The 21,455-nt window shown below is 38.9% G+C and overlaps 1 protein-coding gene across 2 annotated transcripts in view; it reads right to left on the bottom strand.

Annotated features, from left to right (window-relative positions):
* TOX (thymocyte selection associated high mobility group box) overlaps positions 1 to 21,455 on the bottom strand; it is a 219,660-nt gene that overhangs the window by 173,260 nt on the left and 24,945 nt on the right. The window contains exon 2 of one of the 2 annotated variants that reach the window (XM_075270543.1): positions 16,632 to 16,727. The exons of the other annotated variant lie outside the window; for it this stretch is intronic. Coding sequence (XP_075126644.1) covers positions 16,632 to 16,727 — 96 coding nt within the window. The remainder of the gene's footprint in view (positions 1 to 16,631; positions 16,728 to 21,455) is intronic. 2 annotated transcript variants of the gene reach the window in all.

The following is a 21,455-nucleotide window of genomic DNA, read 5'->3' as shown; positions in this document are numbered from 1 at the left end:
ACGTCAGATTCAGCGCTGAAAAAAAGCCTCCCACTGACTTCAATGGGTTTCTTTTTCTGCTAGAAAGGAACCCATTGAAGTCAAAGGGAGGCTTTTTTTTTCAGCGCTGAATCTGACGTGGATTCCACACCAAATTCAGCACCCTAATGCCCCATGTTACGTTTTGCAGCAAAAAAGCGCTGCGGTGGCATCACTTCGTGGTTTTTCCCATAGCACTTTTCACGGAAAGTTCACAGAGGTTTGCTCTGCAGACTTTCTGATTAAATTATACCTATAGGGAAACCATGGGCGTTGCCGTAGGTATAACTAACATGTTGCAATTTGTAAAACCGCAGCGGTTTTGGAAATCGTAGCCGTTCTGCTGCATGTATTTTATCGCAGTGTGGGGATGGGATTCATTCAAATCTATGAAAGTTAGCAAAACAAAACAAGGAAAGGGGGGGGGGAGGTTTAATAAGCTAAATGAGAAAGATTCATGGCTCAATTTGCAATTTGCACACGCAACTGGCAAATATGATTTTGCAAACAAGATTTGTGTTTTAGATACTTCTAATTCCTCAATCATCATGGTAGTGAGATTTTGAGGAAAAGTTATGTGGCTTAATAGGAAGGGTATGGCTTAAAACGCACCAAATGCCAGAAGTACACCAAACTTTTGACACAAAACCTTGGTGCAGAGTATGTCAACCAACAGATGGAGTAAAGTATCTAACAATATGCACCATATTTATCAAACCGTGCAAACCACTGTGATACATTTGGTGCATTCTCAGATTACCAGATGTAAATTTACAATGTCTACATACTGTGTTAGGATTCATAAATTTGTTCCATTAAGAACTTCTGATTTACTAATGTTTGACTATTTTAGTATATTTTGGGCAGAACCAAAAATACTGTAAGAAGTTCTTACAAGGAGATCTACATTCAGGGATATTCTTTGCACCAGACATGCGCTATAACCACATGCCATGCCTCGCTCGCTACACTGGGCGAACGTGCGTTGGGCTGGTTTATGAATAGGGTGGAGGAGGCTCTTCATATATCACTTGTCCTCTGCGCTAGTTGGGGTATGAAACACCACTCGTAACAAATCTGCCCACTGTATATTGCTTTGTGTCCTCGTTGCGCAGTATGATTGTCAGTGGCATTTACATTAGATGGTTGGCCAGTCCAGTTGACATCAGCCAACATTAATTTAATGTGTCTGGCCGTGTTTCACTATACAAAAAGATAGAGCATACGTAGTATATACTATGAAAATAAGTAGTCATTTAATTTGTTATTTGACTAAGTTCTACATAAGGGCAATGGAAAAGACTGGATCTATTTCATTGAAACCCATTGCTCCTAATAAAGTCAATGCACTGTACATCTGTTTTATAGTTACAACATTTCAATAAAACTAAAATTAGAGTGGCAGGCCATTACCGCTACTTCAGATATTAAATAGTGACTCAATCGCCGCATTACACGGCATTGTATGCAGTATATACTATATGAAGCTGATTGGGAATGCAGGCCAACATCTGGTAAAATTACTGAAGAGATCCTTCTGTTTCTAAAAAGCTGAAATCATCCCTGACATTCTGCAGATGTGTATACTTAAGATTTTGTTACATCCCAACTACATTCGGGATCCATTTAAACTACATTTTCTCCAGTAGACTTTTTGCTCTCAAGTGGAAAAAATTCTGCCCAGAAATCATTATTCAGTGACACAGAGTAGACCTGACGTTACAAAAGGTTGCAGAAAGGAAGCGCATTCAACTGATTTGTCAAAACTTTTTATTCAAACATTGTTGGCAGTCAAGTTCATTGTCTGATAGCAGCAAATGCTTGTCCTGTCAAGTGTACAGTCATCTACTGGCTGGTTAGCATCATGAATATCCTTCTCGAAACATGGATGTAGTGACCATGATTACATGGAATAATGCATCCATCTAGCCAGGGTGCCATACTTTAATATATTAAAGGATACCCTATGTAGGCAGTTTCCCAGGGTCACCGATTATTTCATAACAGACATACAATCCAAACAGTTTACTGCATTGCCATGAAAAAAGTCATCCAAAAATCATGTTTAAAAGCATTATTTTTGTTGACTAATGCCCTTTTGATACATTACAGGATGCCCCACTTCTCAGAAACCCCCAGCAATAAGCTGTAACTTGCAGGGAAATCAGGAAAACAAGTCTTCACCACCACAGGGAAAATGAGATATTACACAATACCAATACACTGGAATCAAGGGGTAGCCATGCAACAAACAGTCTGAGTGTGCTCTTTAAGGAGGACCTGTCACTACCTCCACCATGTCGAACCTCAATAAAGGCTGCTCCAATGATTTTGGCACACCTGGTAATTTTTCTATAGCCCCGCCATTCCTGAGCAATTTTAATTTCTGTTGATTTAGCACAGTTAAAGGGAGTCTGTCAGCATAAAATCGAGATATGAACTAATCATATTACCTTGTAGGGGTGTCAGAACAGTTGATGTATTTCTTATTCAGGAGCACTGCTCCATTGTTGTAAAAATCCCTATGCAAATGAGCAGAAAAGGGCTTTAGGGGTGTTGCTTTCCACCAATGGGCTTCACTAATTGCTGCTGCTAACTGCTGCTCATCTCTGCCCCTACTGGTTGACTGACATCTCTCTCCTTGGCCTCAGAAGACAGTAATAATTGTACTGTGCATGACTGATGTCACACTGCACCCAGAAGTGACGGAAACTGGTTTAAGCTTATTGGAGCTCTGAAATACACCGCCCTGCCTGACTCTGCCATTATGACTTTACAGAGCCTAAATAGCATATCAGGTATCAAAACTATCTGTGCTTGTTGCTCAGGAATGGTGAGGGCTAGAGAGAAAATGCCAACTGCGCTAGAGTCAGTGGAGATTCACTTATAAACAGAGGCTAAGAACTTGAATGGGTGGTGAAAGGTCTTGTTTAAAGGGAACACCATAACCTGGACCCATCACGGGCGGGATCAAGTCTTTCCCTCTCCATTGGTGCACATCTGTAATCTTTATGTAGCAGTATTGGCAGGTTCACACCTGCACCCAGTCTCCACTTTGCAGATTTCCGTTTCCTGCCTGAAAAACTGGACAGGAGACGGAAACCGGCAGGCTGTTTTCAAACCCATTCATTTGATTGAGTTTGCGAAGTGCCACCTGTGAGCGCCCGTGAGCGTTTTTTTTTTTTTAACCAGACACAAAGTGGGACATGTAGGACTTTGTGTCCGGTTAAAAAAAACGGTTTCGCCGCGGAGAGCAGAAGATGCTCACGGGTGCTCACTGGCGGACACTGAATGTCGGGTTTCTGTCCTCTGCCAACAAAGCGGAGATCGGGCGCGGGTGCGAACCTGCCTTAAAGAGTATTTATAAATGAAAGCATAAAAAATCATATGTAAATTATCCTAAGTGGCCACGGTGGAAGGGAGGAGCTTCAGGAAGGCTATTCCCTTCTGACCATGAGTGACATCTATCTGTGATGCCAGGGATTGAGATGACTGTGGGCATAACATGGTGGGACAAGACACAATTCTTTTAAGGGGCCACACGGTGGCTCAGTGGCTAGCACTGCAGCCTTGCAGCACTGGGTCCTGGTGCTCAAATCCCGCCAAGGGCAAAAAAACCATCTGCAAGGAGTTTGTATGTTCTCCACATGTTTGCATGGATTTCCATCCCATATTCCAAAGACATACTGATAGGGAAAAATGTACATTGTGAGCTCTATGTAGGGCTCACAATCTACATTTGAAAAAAAAAAAAAAAGACACAATTCTTTTACTCAAAGATCCAGATGTCTGACAGTAGATCTGTGATCTGTTTCCAAGGGCAACCCGACAAATTATAAAGCCATTGCAGTATGCGCATTTGTATATGCAGTAAGTGCAGAAAGAGAGGAAATAACTTGGTCCAATCATGAAAGTATTACAGATTTAATCTGAAATATTAATAGCAGAATTATGCCATAAGATTTTCAATGTCCCAACACTTCATTACCAGAAGGATGATCTGAGCCGCTCATTTACAATATTACAGGAAAAATAATTTGCATTGTAGTAAAATAAAATCCCGCTCTGTCTCCTAATGAAGTCTTCTAAGACAATCAGCATTTACTCTATCATTATAGCCATTCAGGTGATTGGCTCAGAAGACGTTCAGCGGGTTGGATCATTGTATTATATAACAGAACAAGGAACGTTATTGACATTCATAAGTCATTTTGATCATATACATTAAGGCTAAAAAATTTGAAAATTTGTAAATAAATTTTTATAAAATAAAAAAAAATTAAAAAACAAAAATCGAGTTCCTTCGTCAGTGTCCTTTTCTTTTTCTAATAGACAATTTTGCTTATTTAAAATTTGTAACTTTTTCTGTTGCCATAAAGAATTTTCCATCAATGAAGAATATAAAGAAGGTATTTTGATGTTAATCTAAATCAACCTTACAAGCGAAGAATCTCAACTTTGTAAAAGAGGCCACTTAAGGGGCTTTTTTTTTTTTTTTACACTGAACAAAACGAAACCCGGGGCTCTACAACTCTAATTTTAACCTACTTACATGATAAAGGCTCCTTTGGTTTTGCGAATACACTTCTACAATTTCGACTTAACCCCTCGCATGCCAACGCAATCCGGAATGTTTTGTGTAATAATATATCGCTGTAAGGATCATTGGCAGCATAACTGATTAAAACTAAACATGCCAGTATATTAGTGCGGAAATGAAGCACTGGCTACCGATCCTGAAAAAGGACTTTGTTTAGAAAATTTGACAGACATGCTGTAATATACTGTAGCTAACATCTCGCTAAGCATGTCCAGAAAGAACATTACTTATTAACACAGTAAAAATATACAAAGATGGTTGTATATTATTTTAAAGAAGTCAAAAAGTCCATTTTTTTTTTGGGATACAGCACTCATTCATGGTTCACACTGTACATAGTAGAAGGAGTCTGAAAGTGTCCAACAGGGTGTTCTTATTTTACACTAAAAGAAAAACAATATTGCTTCAATGAATCTAATACAGACATGAACAAATAGAAAGTTATATTCACGACCAAGAGTCCATATATTACCATAATGATGGCTGAACACTAGCTTCTCACAGGTGTACTGTATACCACCAATATCAACAATCTAGTGGCAATGAACCAACTCAACAATAATTGTTACCTGTCCAATCCTTTGTGTCCGCTAATGGTCAACCCCGCCCCCCCCCCCCCCAAAAAAAAAAAACAAAACAAAAAAAAAAAAACCCAAAACATACTCGCCCATGCCCGATGCTACGGTGTCTCCCAGCACGGTCTAGTCCTGAGTTCTTCTGGTGTAATGGGGATATCCACCGAAAGAAAATATTGGAACAGCAGGAACGGTCTGTGCTGGGAGACAGCAGAGTACCGGGGGCAGTTGAGTATTTTTTTTTCTCCTTCCCCAGCCCCATATAAAAAAGAAAGGTTTTCCTGAACAGCCCCTTTAATAGAAGTATGTTGTTGATCACTGCAATGTGCTCTAGAACATGGTGGTAAAGTTAAATATACCTCAGGGAGGTGGTTGACTCCCTTGAAAAAGGAGGGCGCCACTAACCCCCATCCACTAAATCCCCCGTCCAGTACAGATCTCCTTGATCACGTCAAAAATACTCGGAATTTGAAATATTTGGCAGCCAGCATGGACAATACTGTAGCTGTTTTTGACTCAGTCTGGTCCCCATGGGATACTTACTGTACTTTACAAGGTCTCTGATCCCTATTTCCCTCCCCCTTACATTCCCTTATGTGGTCCCCCATCGCCCATGTGCCATATTTTTTGCCCACTGTTTTTTCATGTCTTATATTTGCAATGTTGAAAACTACACCTTACTTTGTACTATTGTTCTATTTTGTTTATTACATTGAAAATATCTTAGTAAAAGGGGGCAGCACGGTGGCTCAGTGAGGGGCAGTACGGTGGCTCAGAGGGGGCAGTGAGGTGGCTCAGTGGGGGCAGTACGGTGGCTCAGTAGGGGCAGTATGGTGGCTCAGTAGGGGCAGTATGGTGGCTCAGTGGGGGGCAGTACATGGCTCAGTGGGGGCAGTACGGTGGCTCAGTGGGGGAAGTATGGTGGCTCAGTGGGGGGCAGTATGGTGGCACAGTGGGGGCAGTTTGGTGGCTCAGTGGTTAGCACTGCAGCCTTGCAGTGCTGGAGTCCTGGGTTCAAATTCTGCCAAGGACAAGATCTACAAGGAGTTTGTATGTTCTCAAAGACATACTGATAGGGGAAATGTACATTGTGAGCCTTATATGGGGCTCACAATCTACATAAAAGAAAAAAAAACAAGGAGGATGCTGGGTATTTTTACCATGTATTACACATTTTTTGTTACAAACCTTAGGGTTGCTTTAAATATAATGAAATTGCATTGTACTGTACATGCAGGTGCACATAGACCCTAAATCATAACTCCAGTGTCACTTTACAGTCATTCTGCAGAATACAGTACTCTGACATTAATATATAAATTGCATTTATCTCTGAAATTACATTTTACACAAAGACTTTTTCAAGCATATTATGCTTAGCTTTATCTCCTTACCGGGTCATTAAAATTTATATTTATTTGCAGAGCAAGAACAATAGTGCAGCTGCTGCTTGTTTGCACAGGGATAGCCTATCTAAAGGTGCTGTGCTCATTTGCTACTTAGATAATACAGGAACATGACTAAATGTTTACATATAAGCATTGAGATTGCCATGGTAAGAACCGAACTATTAACTCAAACAGGGCTCTATTTATGGAGCCAGAATCATTGGAAAAATGAACAATCATACATTCATAAGTCAAAACCTCATAAACTTATACTATTGCATATTTGTGGTAAGACTGAATTTAAAAGCTTTTTCTGGCAGCCTATATTAGTAATTATGTGCGGCACGTAAGGAACCAAAATAGCAAATTAACTGAATACAACTAGTAAACTGTAATGTAAATGCATAAGGTCTCTTAATGCATGATTGAACATACCTTTCAAGTCCTTTGTACTGCAAGCAATGTTTTCTGCTCCCAGCCCCTCGAATCAGCCGTAGGCTCCCTCTTTTCATGTCTATTACTTAGCACTTAAATTCAGGAAGCACTGCTCTAAAATTTGCACGAATAAGCCATGTGTGGAAAATGCTATAACTTATGTGAAAGGCAAATAATTGAAGTTAGTGTGAATAGTAATCACTACTTGGAAACGGGACAACTTTCAATTAATTGTGTTGGGTCACGTACAATGTACTGTACAGTGGATGAATGAGAATGTGGGTTTCACTTCATTAAAATGTAATATTGGCCATGAAATAAAATAACACAGTGGAAAAATAGCAAAGATTTTCAATTTTCTTTTTGTATTAAACAGAAGGATTGGGAGCATTGTAGACGGTGCTACTGTTCCATTTACGGGGCCGCGTTTAAGATATTAAGATGGCGTACGTACACATTTAAATTGGCATGGCATATATTGTACGTTTATTTTATGGTCTTGGAGTTTATAAATCAGGATTTCAGGACAGAAAGCAAAATCATTTTTCCAATGGTAAACTCAAGTGTTCATATAGGAGTTATGGAATGGTGTTTCTTGTATTTATTTGTAGCCGTTCTTTCCATGACACCAGGAATAATCAAGTCTTGCCATATGTTATTTACCTTTCACTAGACATGTGTCAGGTCACAGACACGTGTGTACAATTACTCATCATGTAACCCAAAAAAGTGCAAAAATTTGCAACTTTCAATGGTTGGGTTTCCATGGGTTTATAATGCACGACACGTCTTACTACCCCTCCCGTAGGCCTTCTACTTACCTAAACAAACAGTCTTTTGATGCACAATAAAAATGGTTAAACTTAAAAAGTTGTATCTATAATCTAAATAACTACTGTCATAGCAAAATTGTCCATATGAGTAAGTCTATTTATGATGTGTAATAGCATATTCTCATTAATATTAGCATTTTTATTTTTTTCCCCTATCAGTATGTCTTTTGGAGTGTGGGAGGAAACCCATGCAAACATAGGTAGAATATACAAACTCCATGCAGATGTTGCCCTAGGCAGGATTCGACCCCAGGACTTCAACACTGAGCCACCGTGCTGCCCATTAATGTTAGCATTGTCCGCTAATATGCGGCCACAACAAGTGTTTTCTTTTTTATTCCATGAACCTTTAAGGTATATTCACATAGAGATTTTGGCGCTGATTTTGAGACAAAATCAGTGCCAAATTTTGAATCTGCCACTCGTTGTCTTCAATGGGAGGCAAAGACTGAAGGAAGATGTTGAAAACATAAGCATCTTGCTCAATCTCGCAAGGATTCCACGCACAGAATTTAGCAGATTAGTCCATTCATTGTAGGCTAGTCAGAGAGTAAAGGCTACAGTGGAAAACCAAAGGACCAAGAAGTGGAAGTCCACCTCAAATTCCTCTTCATGTTTCGCCTTGTAAACTTACCCTTAAAGCCCCACCGTGGGAAGTCTTAGCCCTGTAGTACAGCGCATACTAATACAAAGTGAACGAAACATTCGCTGACCAAGTGCATCATTATTTAGCTTCCAAAAGATGACCAATCTTGTCCAACCGGAAATTACTGATTTCTATGTGAGCCGATAAGAGCGTAAGATCCAGACTCTCATAGATTTATATAGAAAATAGACTTCCTGCTGGTATGTGAATCAGCAGGTCACTCAGGTCGGAGACTGAATAAAGTGAACGTTGTTTAAGCATGATTAATTTAAGGAAATCCTGATCGGGTACACTAAGTAGAAGCAGACTTGTATAGCTTAATATACTAAAGGGCAAACATAAGGATACAGGAGTTTCTCAATTGTACATAAACATGGCAGGATTTTGCCAAATCTATTCCTTGGATTGTATTAGTACATAAAATACCTTCTAATGCACTGTGCTTTGGTAGTCTGAGACACTCCTCCTGCAGAATGTATACCGTAATCCAAGAAGCTGGTGGCCATTTTACAGAAATGAAGATGGGACTGAGCATCAGAAGAACCATACCAGTAACATTAACATTAACACACAAGGCTACGTATTATGCATTGATTGCAAAATTTTTATTGCAAACCAGAATGTTGCTGTAATTGACTTTTATCAAAGGCAGTCTTTAATGACTTGGGGTCCCACGTTTGACTCTGGCCAAGGGCAACATCTGCATGGCGTTTGTATGTTAGCCCCATGTTTGCCTACGTTTCCTCCTGGTTCTCCACTTTCCTACATACTGACTGTTTCATTAGCTCACTATGAAAATAACCCTAGTGTTTGTAAGATAAGAAAATTAGATTAACTGATAAGAATTGTGACAACGTTAGAGTAGGTCAGAAGGCAGAATAAGTTATCTTAGAAAAATATATAATCTATAAAACTATCAAAAACATTTCAACCAATTTCACCAACCAAGTCCAAAACGCGTTAGTTTTAAAGAAAATATACAAGTTGCAAAAAATAATACTCAGCTTTGTAAAACTTTCTTCTTATTTGAGTCGCATGTTGTAGCCAACCTCATCCATTTATAGCATGTAGATGGAAGATAATGCATATTGTGTTAGGTATCCAGCAGTTAGCCAAAGGTTGTCCATTTTAATTTCAATTTTCACTAATGGCTGAGAACATATTGAATTACCCTCATATTTTGACTATTTTCTCTAACAAGTTTTCATTAGTATCTGAGGTCAGAGCTTTCTTTCATACGGCTCAGGAATACATGCAGAAGGTTGTGTTTGACATCTACACTCTACCGGTTCCCTCCAAACTTCTTTTGTGAGAAAAATAACAATTAAGCTGTATGGGACAAAAAAACAAAGTAACGGGATTCAATCATTACACAGTGATGAAAGCAAGACACCTGCTGTCTCCTAACAAAGCAGAAAGACAATTTACAAAGAGGAGATAAAATGCTTTCCAAGCATTTTATTCCTTTATTTTTCCTCCTAACATCACAATACAAAAAGAAAAAGCTCTGTTACATGGTTTTAGACAGTTAATTATTCCTACATTTAATTACCTGCCAAAACTGACAAAGCCTAATGACAACAACAACACATAATAAAACAATTATACCACACAACCCAAGCCAATTCTTAAAATATTACAGAAATAATATACGGATTTTCTGCTTGGAAATATATTAACTATACATATACATGTACTAGGTAGATAAAGCAATGCAGAATACAATAGTAGAAATAACTTCGCTAGAACTGAAATCATTTCAAGGTAAAGTACAGAAATGCGTGAGTGTTAGACAGTAAACATTTACCGCTACAATTATAAAAGGCAGAGACCAAAATAAAGGTTACAAAAACTGCAAATATAGAGAGAAAAATGTATCTTTGTACCGTATTAGCCAGTGGATATGAAATGTAAAGGTTGGGAGTCCTCAGTAGTTGATACCTTTTTTAATGGCTAAAAAAAATCATGACATATTGCAAGCTTTTGCAATTACTAGGTTCGTTCATCAGCCTGATAAAGGAACCTAGTACTTCCGAAAGCTTGCAATATGTCATAATTTTTTTGTTAGCCATTAAAAAAGTTATCAACTACTGAGAACGCTCAACTTTAACAATATAGAGAGAGTAATTCAGATGTACACATTTATACCCTTTCTCTATCTCGTACATCATACTGTCTACTATTCTATAGAGACGACTGTCTATCGTCAAGTAGGGTTAGGGTGCGATGAAATAAGGACTTGCTGCACAATGAGGATCCAAGGACTGTTGATTCAATTGCAATAAGAATTCTCTACTGTATCAATCTACTATAAAGCAATATGTCACTATAGTCAGGATATCCTATACTATATTTTTTTTCCTCCCTATCGGTATGTCTTTGGAGTGTGGGAGGAAACCCACAAAAACACGGGGAGAACATACAAACTCCTTGAAGATGTTGTCCTTGGGTGGAATTGAACCCAGGACTCCAGTGCTATCCACTGAGCCACCATGCCACCTATTCTACACTATTTAAAGAGGACCCATCAGCTCTTGTAACATGTCTATTTAAAGGAGTTGCCTGGGAATATTTTTTTCAGATTTTTTGTGGGTCAACCCTCTTATTACACTGTGTTCTGTTGTCATTCCTCCAATAATTTGACAACTATGCTTTACCATTTGGGGGGGAGGTGTCCTGATGTAAATATCTTGCCATACAAACCAGGAAGTGTATAGTTGTAGGGACTGTGCAGCTTCAGTGGCAGGGAAAAGGTGGAGGTCAGTACTGGCTAGTTTTTCTTTTGCACCTTCTGGCCTTGTTGATTATCAAAACTTTTGCACCAAAATTCTCTGATCTTCTGTTATTTCTTGTATAAACTTATAAATAAATTGACAACTGGGTGTTACCAGTTGAGGGTGTATCCCTACACATCCCAACACTGTCCAATCACTTCTGGCTCTGCAGGCCACACAGTCCTTTGAATAGGGGAATAGCAAACTTTTATTGTTGAATAATTTAATAATATCCATGAGAATAACAAAGTAACTATAACGCTTGGTGTTTTAACAAAAGATGTCCACAATAATTTGATGGGGTATACAAGTAGTTACTAACATAGGCATGTCAAGAGAATGGACAGATTCTCTTTAAAGAGGCGCTATGGAGTCGGTCAACCAAACCACCAACTCCATTATTTTCCCACTCCCCGACTCCAACTTCTGCTCTGAATGACCCCTTCAATAAATGTCTGACAGCCATAATCAGTCCAGTAAAGCTAACGTCTAATTATTAGAGATGAGTGAGTAGTATTCGATTGAGTAGGTATTCGATCGAATACTACGGAATTCGAAATACTCGTACTTGATCGAGTACCACTCGCTATTCGAATGGAAAAGTTCGATGCAGAACCAGCATTGATTGGCCAAATGCTATACAGTCGGCCAATCAACGCTAGTTCTTCCCCTACCTTTAAAAGTCTTCTCCGTGCAGCTTCCCCGCGGCATCTTCCGGCTCTGAATTCACTCTGCCAGGCATCGGCAGAGTGAATTCAGAGCCGGAAGATGCCGCGGGGACGCTGCACAGAGAAGACTTCTCGGAGGATCCAGCCCAAACCTCACTCGTGGACTTGGTAAGTATAATTTGATCGAATGTTGCCTACCCCTGAAACGGGCATTATCTCCCCATAGACTATAATAGGGTTCAATATTCGATTTGAGTAGTCGAATATTGAGGGGCTACTCGAAACGAATTTCGAATCTCGAACATTTTACTGTTCGCTCATCTCTACTAATTATTAATATACAATTTTTACAATTGTATAATGTAATGAAAAATGAGTCATCTTATTTTGAAGCCGGAGTCGATAACTTTTTCCTTACTCCAACAAAAATTGTACCCTGACTCTAATCCCCGACTACGACTTCACAGCTCTGCTTTATAATATTATTTTTGGAATCAATCAACATAAAACCATTTACATAAATGTATAATTTGGAATCAATAAACATAAAGCTATTTACATAAATTTATAAATTTCTATTTTTATTTTCACAAGTCCACCACATTTGCCGTGAGCCGATGTTAATATATTAGCTAAATATTTAATATTATTTTAATACAATATATATTATGCCTGAAAACTTTAAGGCCATTATTTTTAGCCATTATTACTAGCATTTCCCCCATTCTCTGGTTAGCCTAAGATTACAATATAAAGTAATATACATATACATATACATACATCTGCTTGACAATCTTAACCGAATAATGGTTTAGCAAATTGGCGGAGGTCAAATGACCAAAAGTAAAAATGAGATTGGTAAATACTTGAGCGATAAATAATGTCTTCCTATGAGATCTGTACATTGAGCCTCTTGTGTGGCCTCGAGCCACTTTCTTATGCATGTACCCATTACTGCGTATCCATAGAAACTGACACATTTATTTCTTGGATTAGTCTGCCATTGAAAATATTAATATAATACCGTAAATGGGGATTTAATCTAATCTGTTGATGGTAGAATGAAGTTAGTAAAAAGTAGAGAGCCATTGCCACATGAATCATTTATTAGCTTGAAACATTAACTAAACAATCTGCAATATTATAAATTCTTCTGGAGCCTCCACAAGCTAGGGTGTAAAATATATTATGCCATAAATCTTTTTCAAACACTATCTAGAACATTTTTTAAACAAGTGAAAATCTGTCGGCAAACAAAGCATATTAAACTGGATCAGCTCCGACAATCCAGCCGAAAAGTCATAGCGTAAATTATCTTGAAGATACACTGCTTTAATATGTAGCTTCTTGTTACGCACATGATTACTTTAGTTTATTAACATTTAAAGAATGTATTACATCTTCGGGGACCGTATCCGTGGGATTTATAAGGTGTTATATACTAATGAGCCACAAATATAATGCTAAAATTATAAAAGACCCATAATTGTAGCAACCAATCTGACTCCACTTTGTACGAGCTACACAGCCAGATCCTTCTTGTCACTGGCATAATAATTAGACTAACTATAGAAGCGCAAGATACAATACAATTGACTCGAGTGTACTGCACTATATGTGCACATCGGAAATATATTCTATCTACTGTGTGCATTGCATTGCATAAATCACAACAGTAGGATTGGATACCTACTGTCTATAGAAATTCCTGTCCCCCCCTACAGTTCGCTTTGAAGGCTCATACAGATGACCACACATTGCTGAATTTCCATCAGAAATCTGCGTACGGGGCAACACAATGGTTCGCGTTGCATCCTTGCAGTGCTGAAGTCCTGGGTTCGAATCGTGCCAAGGACAACATCCGCAAAGAGTTTGTATGTTCCCCCCGTGTTTGCGTGGATTTCCTCCCATACTCCAAAGACATACTGATAGAGGAAAAAATTATCCCTATATGGGGCTCACAGTTTAGATTAAAAAAAAATAAAAAAAATCTGCATATGTTTCCCTGCAAGCTGTAGTTGCAAAGGCCACTCAGAATCTCGTGATTTTTTTCATCTGCAAGAATTGCAAGTGAAAGACACTGTAATAAATTATATTCTTTTGGTTTAAAGTGGTTTAGGCATTATAATCGATGGCCTGGCTTTAGAGTAGGTCCTGCATTACAGATGAGTAGGGCCCCCGCTGATCAGCTGTTTGAAGAGTGTGAGTGCTGCATACTCTTCAGCACTTGCCAAGCTTAACTCTATACATTTGTGCAGGGACTATGCTGGGCACTGCAGCTCAGTCCATTCACTTGTCAATCAAGCCATGTTACCAATGAACGCAATGCAGCGAGGGTCCCAGATAGCAAACCCCCATGGGTCTACAAAAATGACCTTCCCTTAGAGCAGGTCATTTTTCACTGTGGGCATTAGTCGCAGGATTTGGATGAGATTTGTTTAACTCTCAATGCTGCCTACTGTAGCTAATCCACTGTGATCACTATCTGTGCGCCCCCAATTATATGGAGATTATAGGGAGATATAGTTCTCAAGGAGAATATCTTACTTCTAGAGGAAAACACATTGCTTCTAGAGCAGGATACAGCTCCTGGTGGAAAAACTACATGGGCCATCTTATGCCGCTGTACAGGATCCATGGAAGTGTATTTGCTGTATACTCCACCATAGCAATAGTAAGACACCCTTACTGAACACATTTGGGCACCAGCATAAGCTGATCACTCTTTTTTCTTTCTGATGTACCCAGTTAATACTGGAATAAAAAAAGCAGATTTAAAGCTACAAGCTGGGCATAATGTATGCATAAATAAGCTTTATTACTCAAAGGGAGTCGGTCACTAGAACAGTCCGCATGGATCTATAACAACAGCCAGCCAAGATTTACATTAATAAAATTTTTTTATTTTTTTCTGTTTCCTGATCATTTCCTCTATTGCCGAGATATTAGCTTTTCCCCCCTGATATGCCAATGAGCTCTCTTGTGCAACAAGGACATCACCATTGCCCTCATCACAACAAAGAACATCCCCCTGCTATGAGACTGACAGGGCCAGGCAGTACATGTGAATTATAGGAGGGCAGGAGAGATGGAGGGACTGCACATTGCAAAGTATAGCTGGTGCAATAAGAGCAATGGGTGCACCAAACAGCTCATTAGCATATCAGGAGTATAGATAATATCTCAGCAACGGAGGCACCAACTGGGTAGCAAAAAAATTTTTATTTACATGAACCTCAGCTATCTGACTATTTCTATACTACAATAGAGACGTTCTGGTGACTTCCTTTTAAAGGATGGTTGACACTGAACAATCCCTTTTTTTAGTAAGGTCCAATGAAGAGAAGCCGATCACAGCCAAACTCCCATCTATTAACTATGAATTGCCTAATATGATAAACGAATATAAGTTATTGACTAGTAAGACTTCAAGGTATACAGAACAATGAACATCCAATATTCTAAAAAAAAATCATATTAGACAAAACTGATACTGATGAGATTTTTAATCATTAAAATATTTATAATTTAATTACCCATAGCAAAGTCTGATCATTGCGGCATAGCATGATATATATATCCAATTATAACAACAAAAAAAAAAGGAAAAAAACATCTTCTCACTCCACTGTAGTATAATTAGGATTTTACAGGTTTAGTGTTTCTGTCTCTTACCAGTCTAAAGGTTAGTAATAATGGCAACAATTAAAATATTTTATGCTTCTTGCTATTTAGAAGATTTTGCTTCCAGAATAAAATATCGAGTGAAGCATCTTTTTGAGCAACAATTATGAAAAATATTTTTACTTAAAGTAACATTTTCATCATACTATGTTACCATATGTAATATAAGGACTGGCCCTACTTCTCATAGCCAAAAATATTATTAGGAGCAACCAAAGAAAATGCATCGTTTTTTGAGTCCAGGGTATTCATGAGCAAAATGCAACCCCCCCCCACTTCTCCCCATCTCCAGCCCCCTCCTCACAGTGATGGACGGGTTACTATATATGCATACAAACCAGCAGCCTGTCATCAATCACTATGTGGAGGGGAAAGGGAGGTGGGGAGAGGCAGGAAAGCCCCTCTGTTCATGAATTTGCCAGACTCATAAGCTATTGAAGGAATTCATCTAGGTCTGCCCCAGTGTTCTAGCATTAAAAAGACGCAAATTTGGCCTACCCTATTTTTCACATGGGGAAGCATGGTGGTGACTCAGTGGTGACCACTGATTCCCTTCACTGCTGGTGTCTTAGGTCCACTGGGATCAGTATGTTCTCCCCATGTTTGTTTGGGTTTCCTCCAGGTACTCCAGTTTCCTCCCACACTCCAAAGACATACTGATAGGGAATTTATAAAGGACAGGGTTCACATATCTGCAGTGCAGAATACGATGCCGCTACGTAAATACATATCATTTAGCAATATGTTACTTAAAAGCAGGGGGCACAACCTCCCATAGCCCAAAAGACTTACTATAATAAAACCAGAAATTGGTATAACTTATAGAACAAATTACACCAGCTGGCGTATATTTCATTTTAGGTTACCCACACACAACCAATGATGTGAACCAAATTTATTAAAGGCTTTATGGGGTGGAGAAAAAAAAAAAGCTTACCACTGAATTTCCTAGCACTGGATAAGCTTTATGACCATATACATGCTAGTCCCCCCCAAACCCTGAGGATTACCTTTGCAGAGTGAAGCTGGGGAGGTTTATTTCTCTGTCTCTCCTGCTGCCATTCCGACTCTTGGTTACATGACCGACTCTGCTCTACCCTATGAACCTGCAGTAGGAGTAGAGCAAAGTTAATGACATCACAGAGAGCTGGAAAGACAGCAGGGGACACGTAACAAACAGATACACGTAATCATCACGTAAAAGCTCCAGGAGACCAGCATATATTAGTAATAAAGCTTATCCAGTATGGAAATGCACTAGTAAGTTCGATTATTCTCCACCTAACCTTTTTAATAGGTATGTGACTGTTAATAAATGTGGCGGATCTTACTCCAGCATACTACAGGGTAGCATACAGTAGTCTGATTTATATATATAAAAGATTTTCATATGAAATTATATTTCATTTTTTCCAATTATGATACTATACAGCTCAGTGCTCATTTTCTCACAAAGTTCTAAGATTTTGCTGAGAAAAGGAAATTGCATGTAGTAAGACACTCTCCTCCTTTATCAGTTTCTACATCTTGTTTCAACTCAGCTAGGAACCAAATATCTTCTGAGCCAAATATTCCCATTATCAGTTTACACTGCATACATTCATGAGGTTAACCACAAACTAGTATTCAGGCTTTGCTTTAATCCTAGTTGACGCTATGAACACTTTCCAATTATCTTCACACAACTTATCAAGATGTATGTAAAACATTCCCAAGTCCATTTAGGAGCCCGGTAAAAGGCACCTGCCACCTATACACAATGGACGGAGCAATTCTTGTGACCCAAGTCAATACTAATTATAATACAGACTATTATACAGGTTCCATTGGCTTCTAGTTCACTGATTTACAGGCTTAATACTGGATTAGCCTGACCCCCTCTACCAAATGTGTCAATTCATTGAGTTTTTGGTTACAGTTTAATTAACTTATTTTTAGAAAAACATGATAATGGACCAGATTGAATTACCATATCAGAAACATTTTTTATAAAGAGAATGATTATATCATTACTGTGAAAAGTATCAAATAATGTATTGTTGCACTTAAAAGGTTATCCTAAGGATAGGCCATCTGTATTGTCTCTGCCTGTTCGGGTCACTGCGCCACTCTCTGCTCGCATGCTGCGGTGCAGGAGGCGTGTGCAGTTTGATTCCTTGATAAGAGTCTTTGATTGCATTGTGTGAACACGGCTATATTTCTGTAAATGAATTTGCACCACACCCATCTCCTGCACCTTGTTTGCCTCTGTTCATAAGTGGTTAATTCTAGTCTTGCCGTGTAACAGACAGCCTGTCCTCCAATCAAGCCTAGGGCTGGGTTTTGGCTTCCTATATACAGGCCAATCAGCCCACATAGACGTGCTGGCTATTGACTTTGTCCCTGCTATGCTTCTCTTCTTCTACTATTATACTTCTGACATCCGACCTCTGACTTTCCCTATTGACTATTCTTTGGATTTTGATTTGGCACTGCATAGCTCGGCTGTTAGCAAACCCTTAGCTTGCTGACCTCCCTTTTGTGTTGTTTGTTTTGGCTGTGCTTTGTGTTTCACATATATAGGAAGGGCCCGTCACCCAGTTGGCGCCTATTACATAGGATAGGACCAAGCAAGCAGGAAGGAACAGTGAGGGGTTTCATCTTAGGGCTCACTGTCATTTGTGCCCCTTCCCAGGGTTTCGAGCAGCTACTGGGGAATTGCTGTCCTAGCAATTTAATAATACCATCATTGATAGAAACAAGATAACCCCTTTAATGCTTTAAAAACTAAACTTTTGAACAACTTTTTATTTTCTGATAACACTTGTGACCATAAATTATAGCTGAGATCTGTCCATTGCTTCTCAGTGGAATATGTGTGGGAAGACTCTTGTAGTGCAAGGCAGGGGAGATGACGTGTGGGGGTCACTTAATAGTTATATCTCAGGCACACAGAACAGTGTCATATGAAAGAATTTTATATGACAACAAGACCACTAGACATTTCAGAGACCACAGATATTATTTCCAGACACATCACCAGTAGAAAAAACAGTTGGTATTGGGAGCAGCTGCATATAAATGTTCCAGTCCCGACTGTGTTTTCAACTGGTAATACCTCTATAAATCATACAGGTAGAACTGTATGTAATAAGAAAGTTCCATAGGACACCAGAAACACTATTCTAGGTTCTATAATGTCTGAGATATAACTCTTGACGTGATCCCCTCTCCAACCACAGCTTCCCTGCATTATATAAAAGCCCACCCATTGACCAGCTGTGTACAGATTTCAGCTAACAATCAAGAAGGGAAAAGAATTAAGATAAGATAAGATAATAACTTACACAGTTTGTTAATGGAATAGGGGTGGGCGGGCTTTTATATAATACAGGGAAGCTAAAGCTGGAGAGGGGATCACGTCAAGAGTTATATCTCAGACATTATAGAACCTAGAATAATGTTTCTGGTGCCCTATGGAACTAAAGAAGGGCAAGGTCTCACAGATAAGGGTTTTTTTTAACTTATCTCTATTGCCATAATAATTTACATTATATTACACTTTTGAGTTACCATTACAATATTTAATTTATACCCCATTTAATGGGAACCTGGCAGGTTAGTTCTGCTGTCTTGGTGTGAAAATATGATCAGCTGAGATCTATGACATCAAGGTTTGTATGCTATGGACCAGGAAAAAAATGCCAACAGGACTCCTAGAAAAACCAATAGGAGTCCTGCTAATCATATCTACACATGGTATGGCTGATTTATCATATATTTGACACTAGTCTGTGCACAGAGGGCAGGAAATGCAACTAATTTATTAAGAAGCAAAAAACATTTAATACATCAGGAGAATCTTCCTGTGGCTCAGTGTAGGAAATGCCAGTCTTAATAAATCTTCCCCTATGAGTGACCGCCTTCTGTGTACTCAAACTGTAATAATATTTAGGGACATGGAAGACAAAGACCTTAAAGTGGTTAAAAAGACTAGAGATGAGCATTAAATACAGTTCTATTTAGATTGACTGCTTCGAACAATCAATTTTTCTTTGAAGAATTCTCTGACTTCTGCTTCAGTAGAAGCTGAGTCTGGCTATTCTTCTCCACCGCTGCATATGTATAGACATACCAGGACTGTCAAACCGGTACAAGGGAAGCGGTCAATCACTGTGTAGGGGGGCAGGGGAATCTGGACTCTAGTAGTCTCATTTAGGAGTCCTCTTAAAATTTTTACTATAATTGTTGTATTCAACATCATATAAACCTCAGTTTCTCTCTACTATCATTATTTCAATACAAATCACATATCAGGATTGTGTGGAATCATTAGGAACATTATGAGCTAAAAGAAAAAAATAGAGGTTCTCTAATTTCAAAATATTGTACTAGAGGTCACAAGGTCACTAGAGTCGGAGTCAAGTAGTATGGTTAAGCTAAGTTTGGGGAAAACGGAACCCTACATGGTTGTCCTCTGCAGTCATGTGAGCTCAGCAAAAACAAGGAGTCAACAGGAGACCACATGTAGAGCTGGTATCAGTGGTTACCGGGCCACTGCGGATACGGGGGTCTGCAAAAGGTGATTTAGTATAGTGGAAATTCCTTACTAACAATCTGTGCTTGTGTATTCAGTCATAAATAAATGTGATCCAAGAAATGTCTCCATACTTCATAATATCTTGGGAAATACCCTCAATAATATTCCCATTAACATATATACATACCTATTTTCAGTTATTATTTTACTTGTATTCTTAACAATTAATTCACATTTTGTATAAATATAATTAATGTGTAATTAGAAAGCCGACTGAGCTAAGGAAAAAAGAGTTCATAACACGTTGAATGGCAGATAAATAGACTGTTATTTCATTTATACAGCTAAATATAACTTAAGTCAATTAATTCATAACTAGAAATTGGTTTAAATAGCAAGTAATAAATGTATAATAGATTGGAAACACTGAAACATTAATATTAATTATATCTACATGACAAGATATGAAAGGTTTCCTTTGCAACAATGCCATATGCCAGACTGTCATAATAATATAGGGACAGGGAAGACAAAGAACTTAAACTGGGAAATAGGACTAGAGATTTACATTTACTACCTATGCCTGATTAAAACTCTATTTGGATCTTAAAAGGATCATTCATCGAATTTAATCATCTGTGAGTGCTACGGGTTTTGGTTATCACCAATAGAAGCTAAGCCTGGCCATCCCTGATGCTGAATGGGAAGAGTAGCATAATATGCATATACATGCTACGGGCCAATAGCACACAGGACTGTCTTAGATGGGTTATCTGGCAATAATAAAGCTTATCAGTGCATTCCCCACAATGCATACGTTTTATCAGTTACACATAACCTGGTACCCCCAAGCCCTGTTTATTACCTTCCATTCCTCTTGTTCCCCTGCCTTCTGCACTACAGCTCCAACTCTCATTGACCTCAGTGATTGCTCTCTACTTGGGTCAAAGGTCTACTGAGTAGATTGGAGTCAATATACTAGTAGGAGTCAAAACATCAGCCAGAAAATAAGGGGAGTGAGAGTTTTATCCACAGGACTTCAGGGGTGGTGGACAACTGGTGGACTGTGATCCAAACCCTGACCGTGGTTGAAAGCTGTCCAGATCCCTGCCTCTTGGCACTATAATTATGACATTGGGCAAGAGAAACCTTCATCTCCGACCAGCTCTCCCAAACCCTTATTGCTTGCGCTAGCAGCAGCAAAAATCGGTAACCACCCCTGCTGCTTCACATCTTGAGCAGGCATCAGGTATAAATACCAATCCCTGCTGCCAGTTAGTGTAAGGGATCAGGGTTTGGGAACAGTGGACAGGAG

Source organism: Leptodactylus fuscus, chromosome 4, assembly GCF_031893055.1.
Source record: "Leptodactylus fuscus isolate aLepFus1 chromosome 4, aLepFus1.hap2, whole genome shotgun sequence".
Lineage (NCBI taxonomy): Eukaryota > Metazoa > Chordata > Amphibia > Anura > Leptodactylidae > Leptodactylus > Leptodactylus fuscus.
This window is presented reverse-complemented; position numbering and strand designations above follow the sequence as displayed.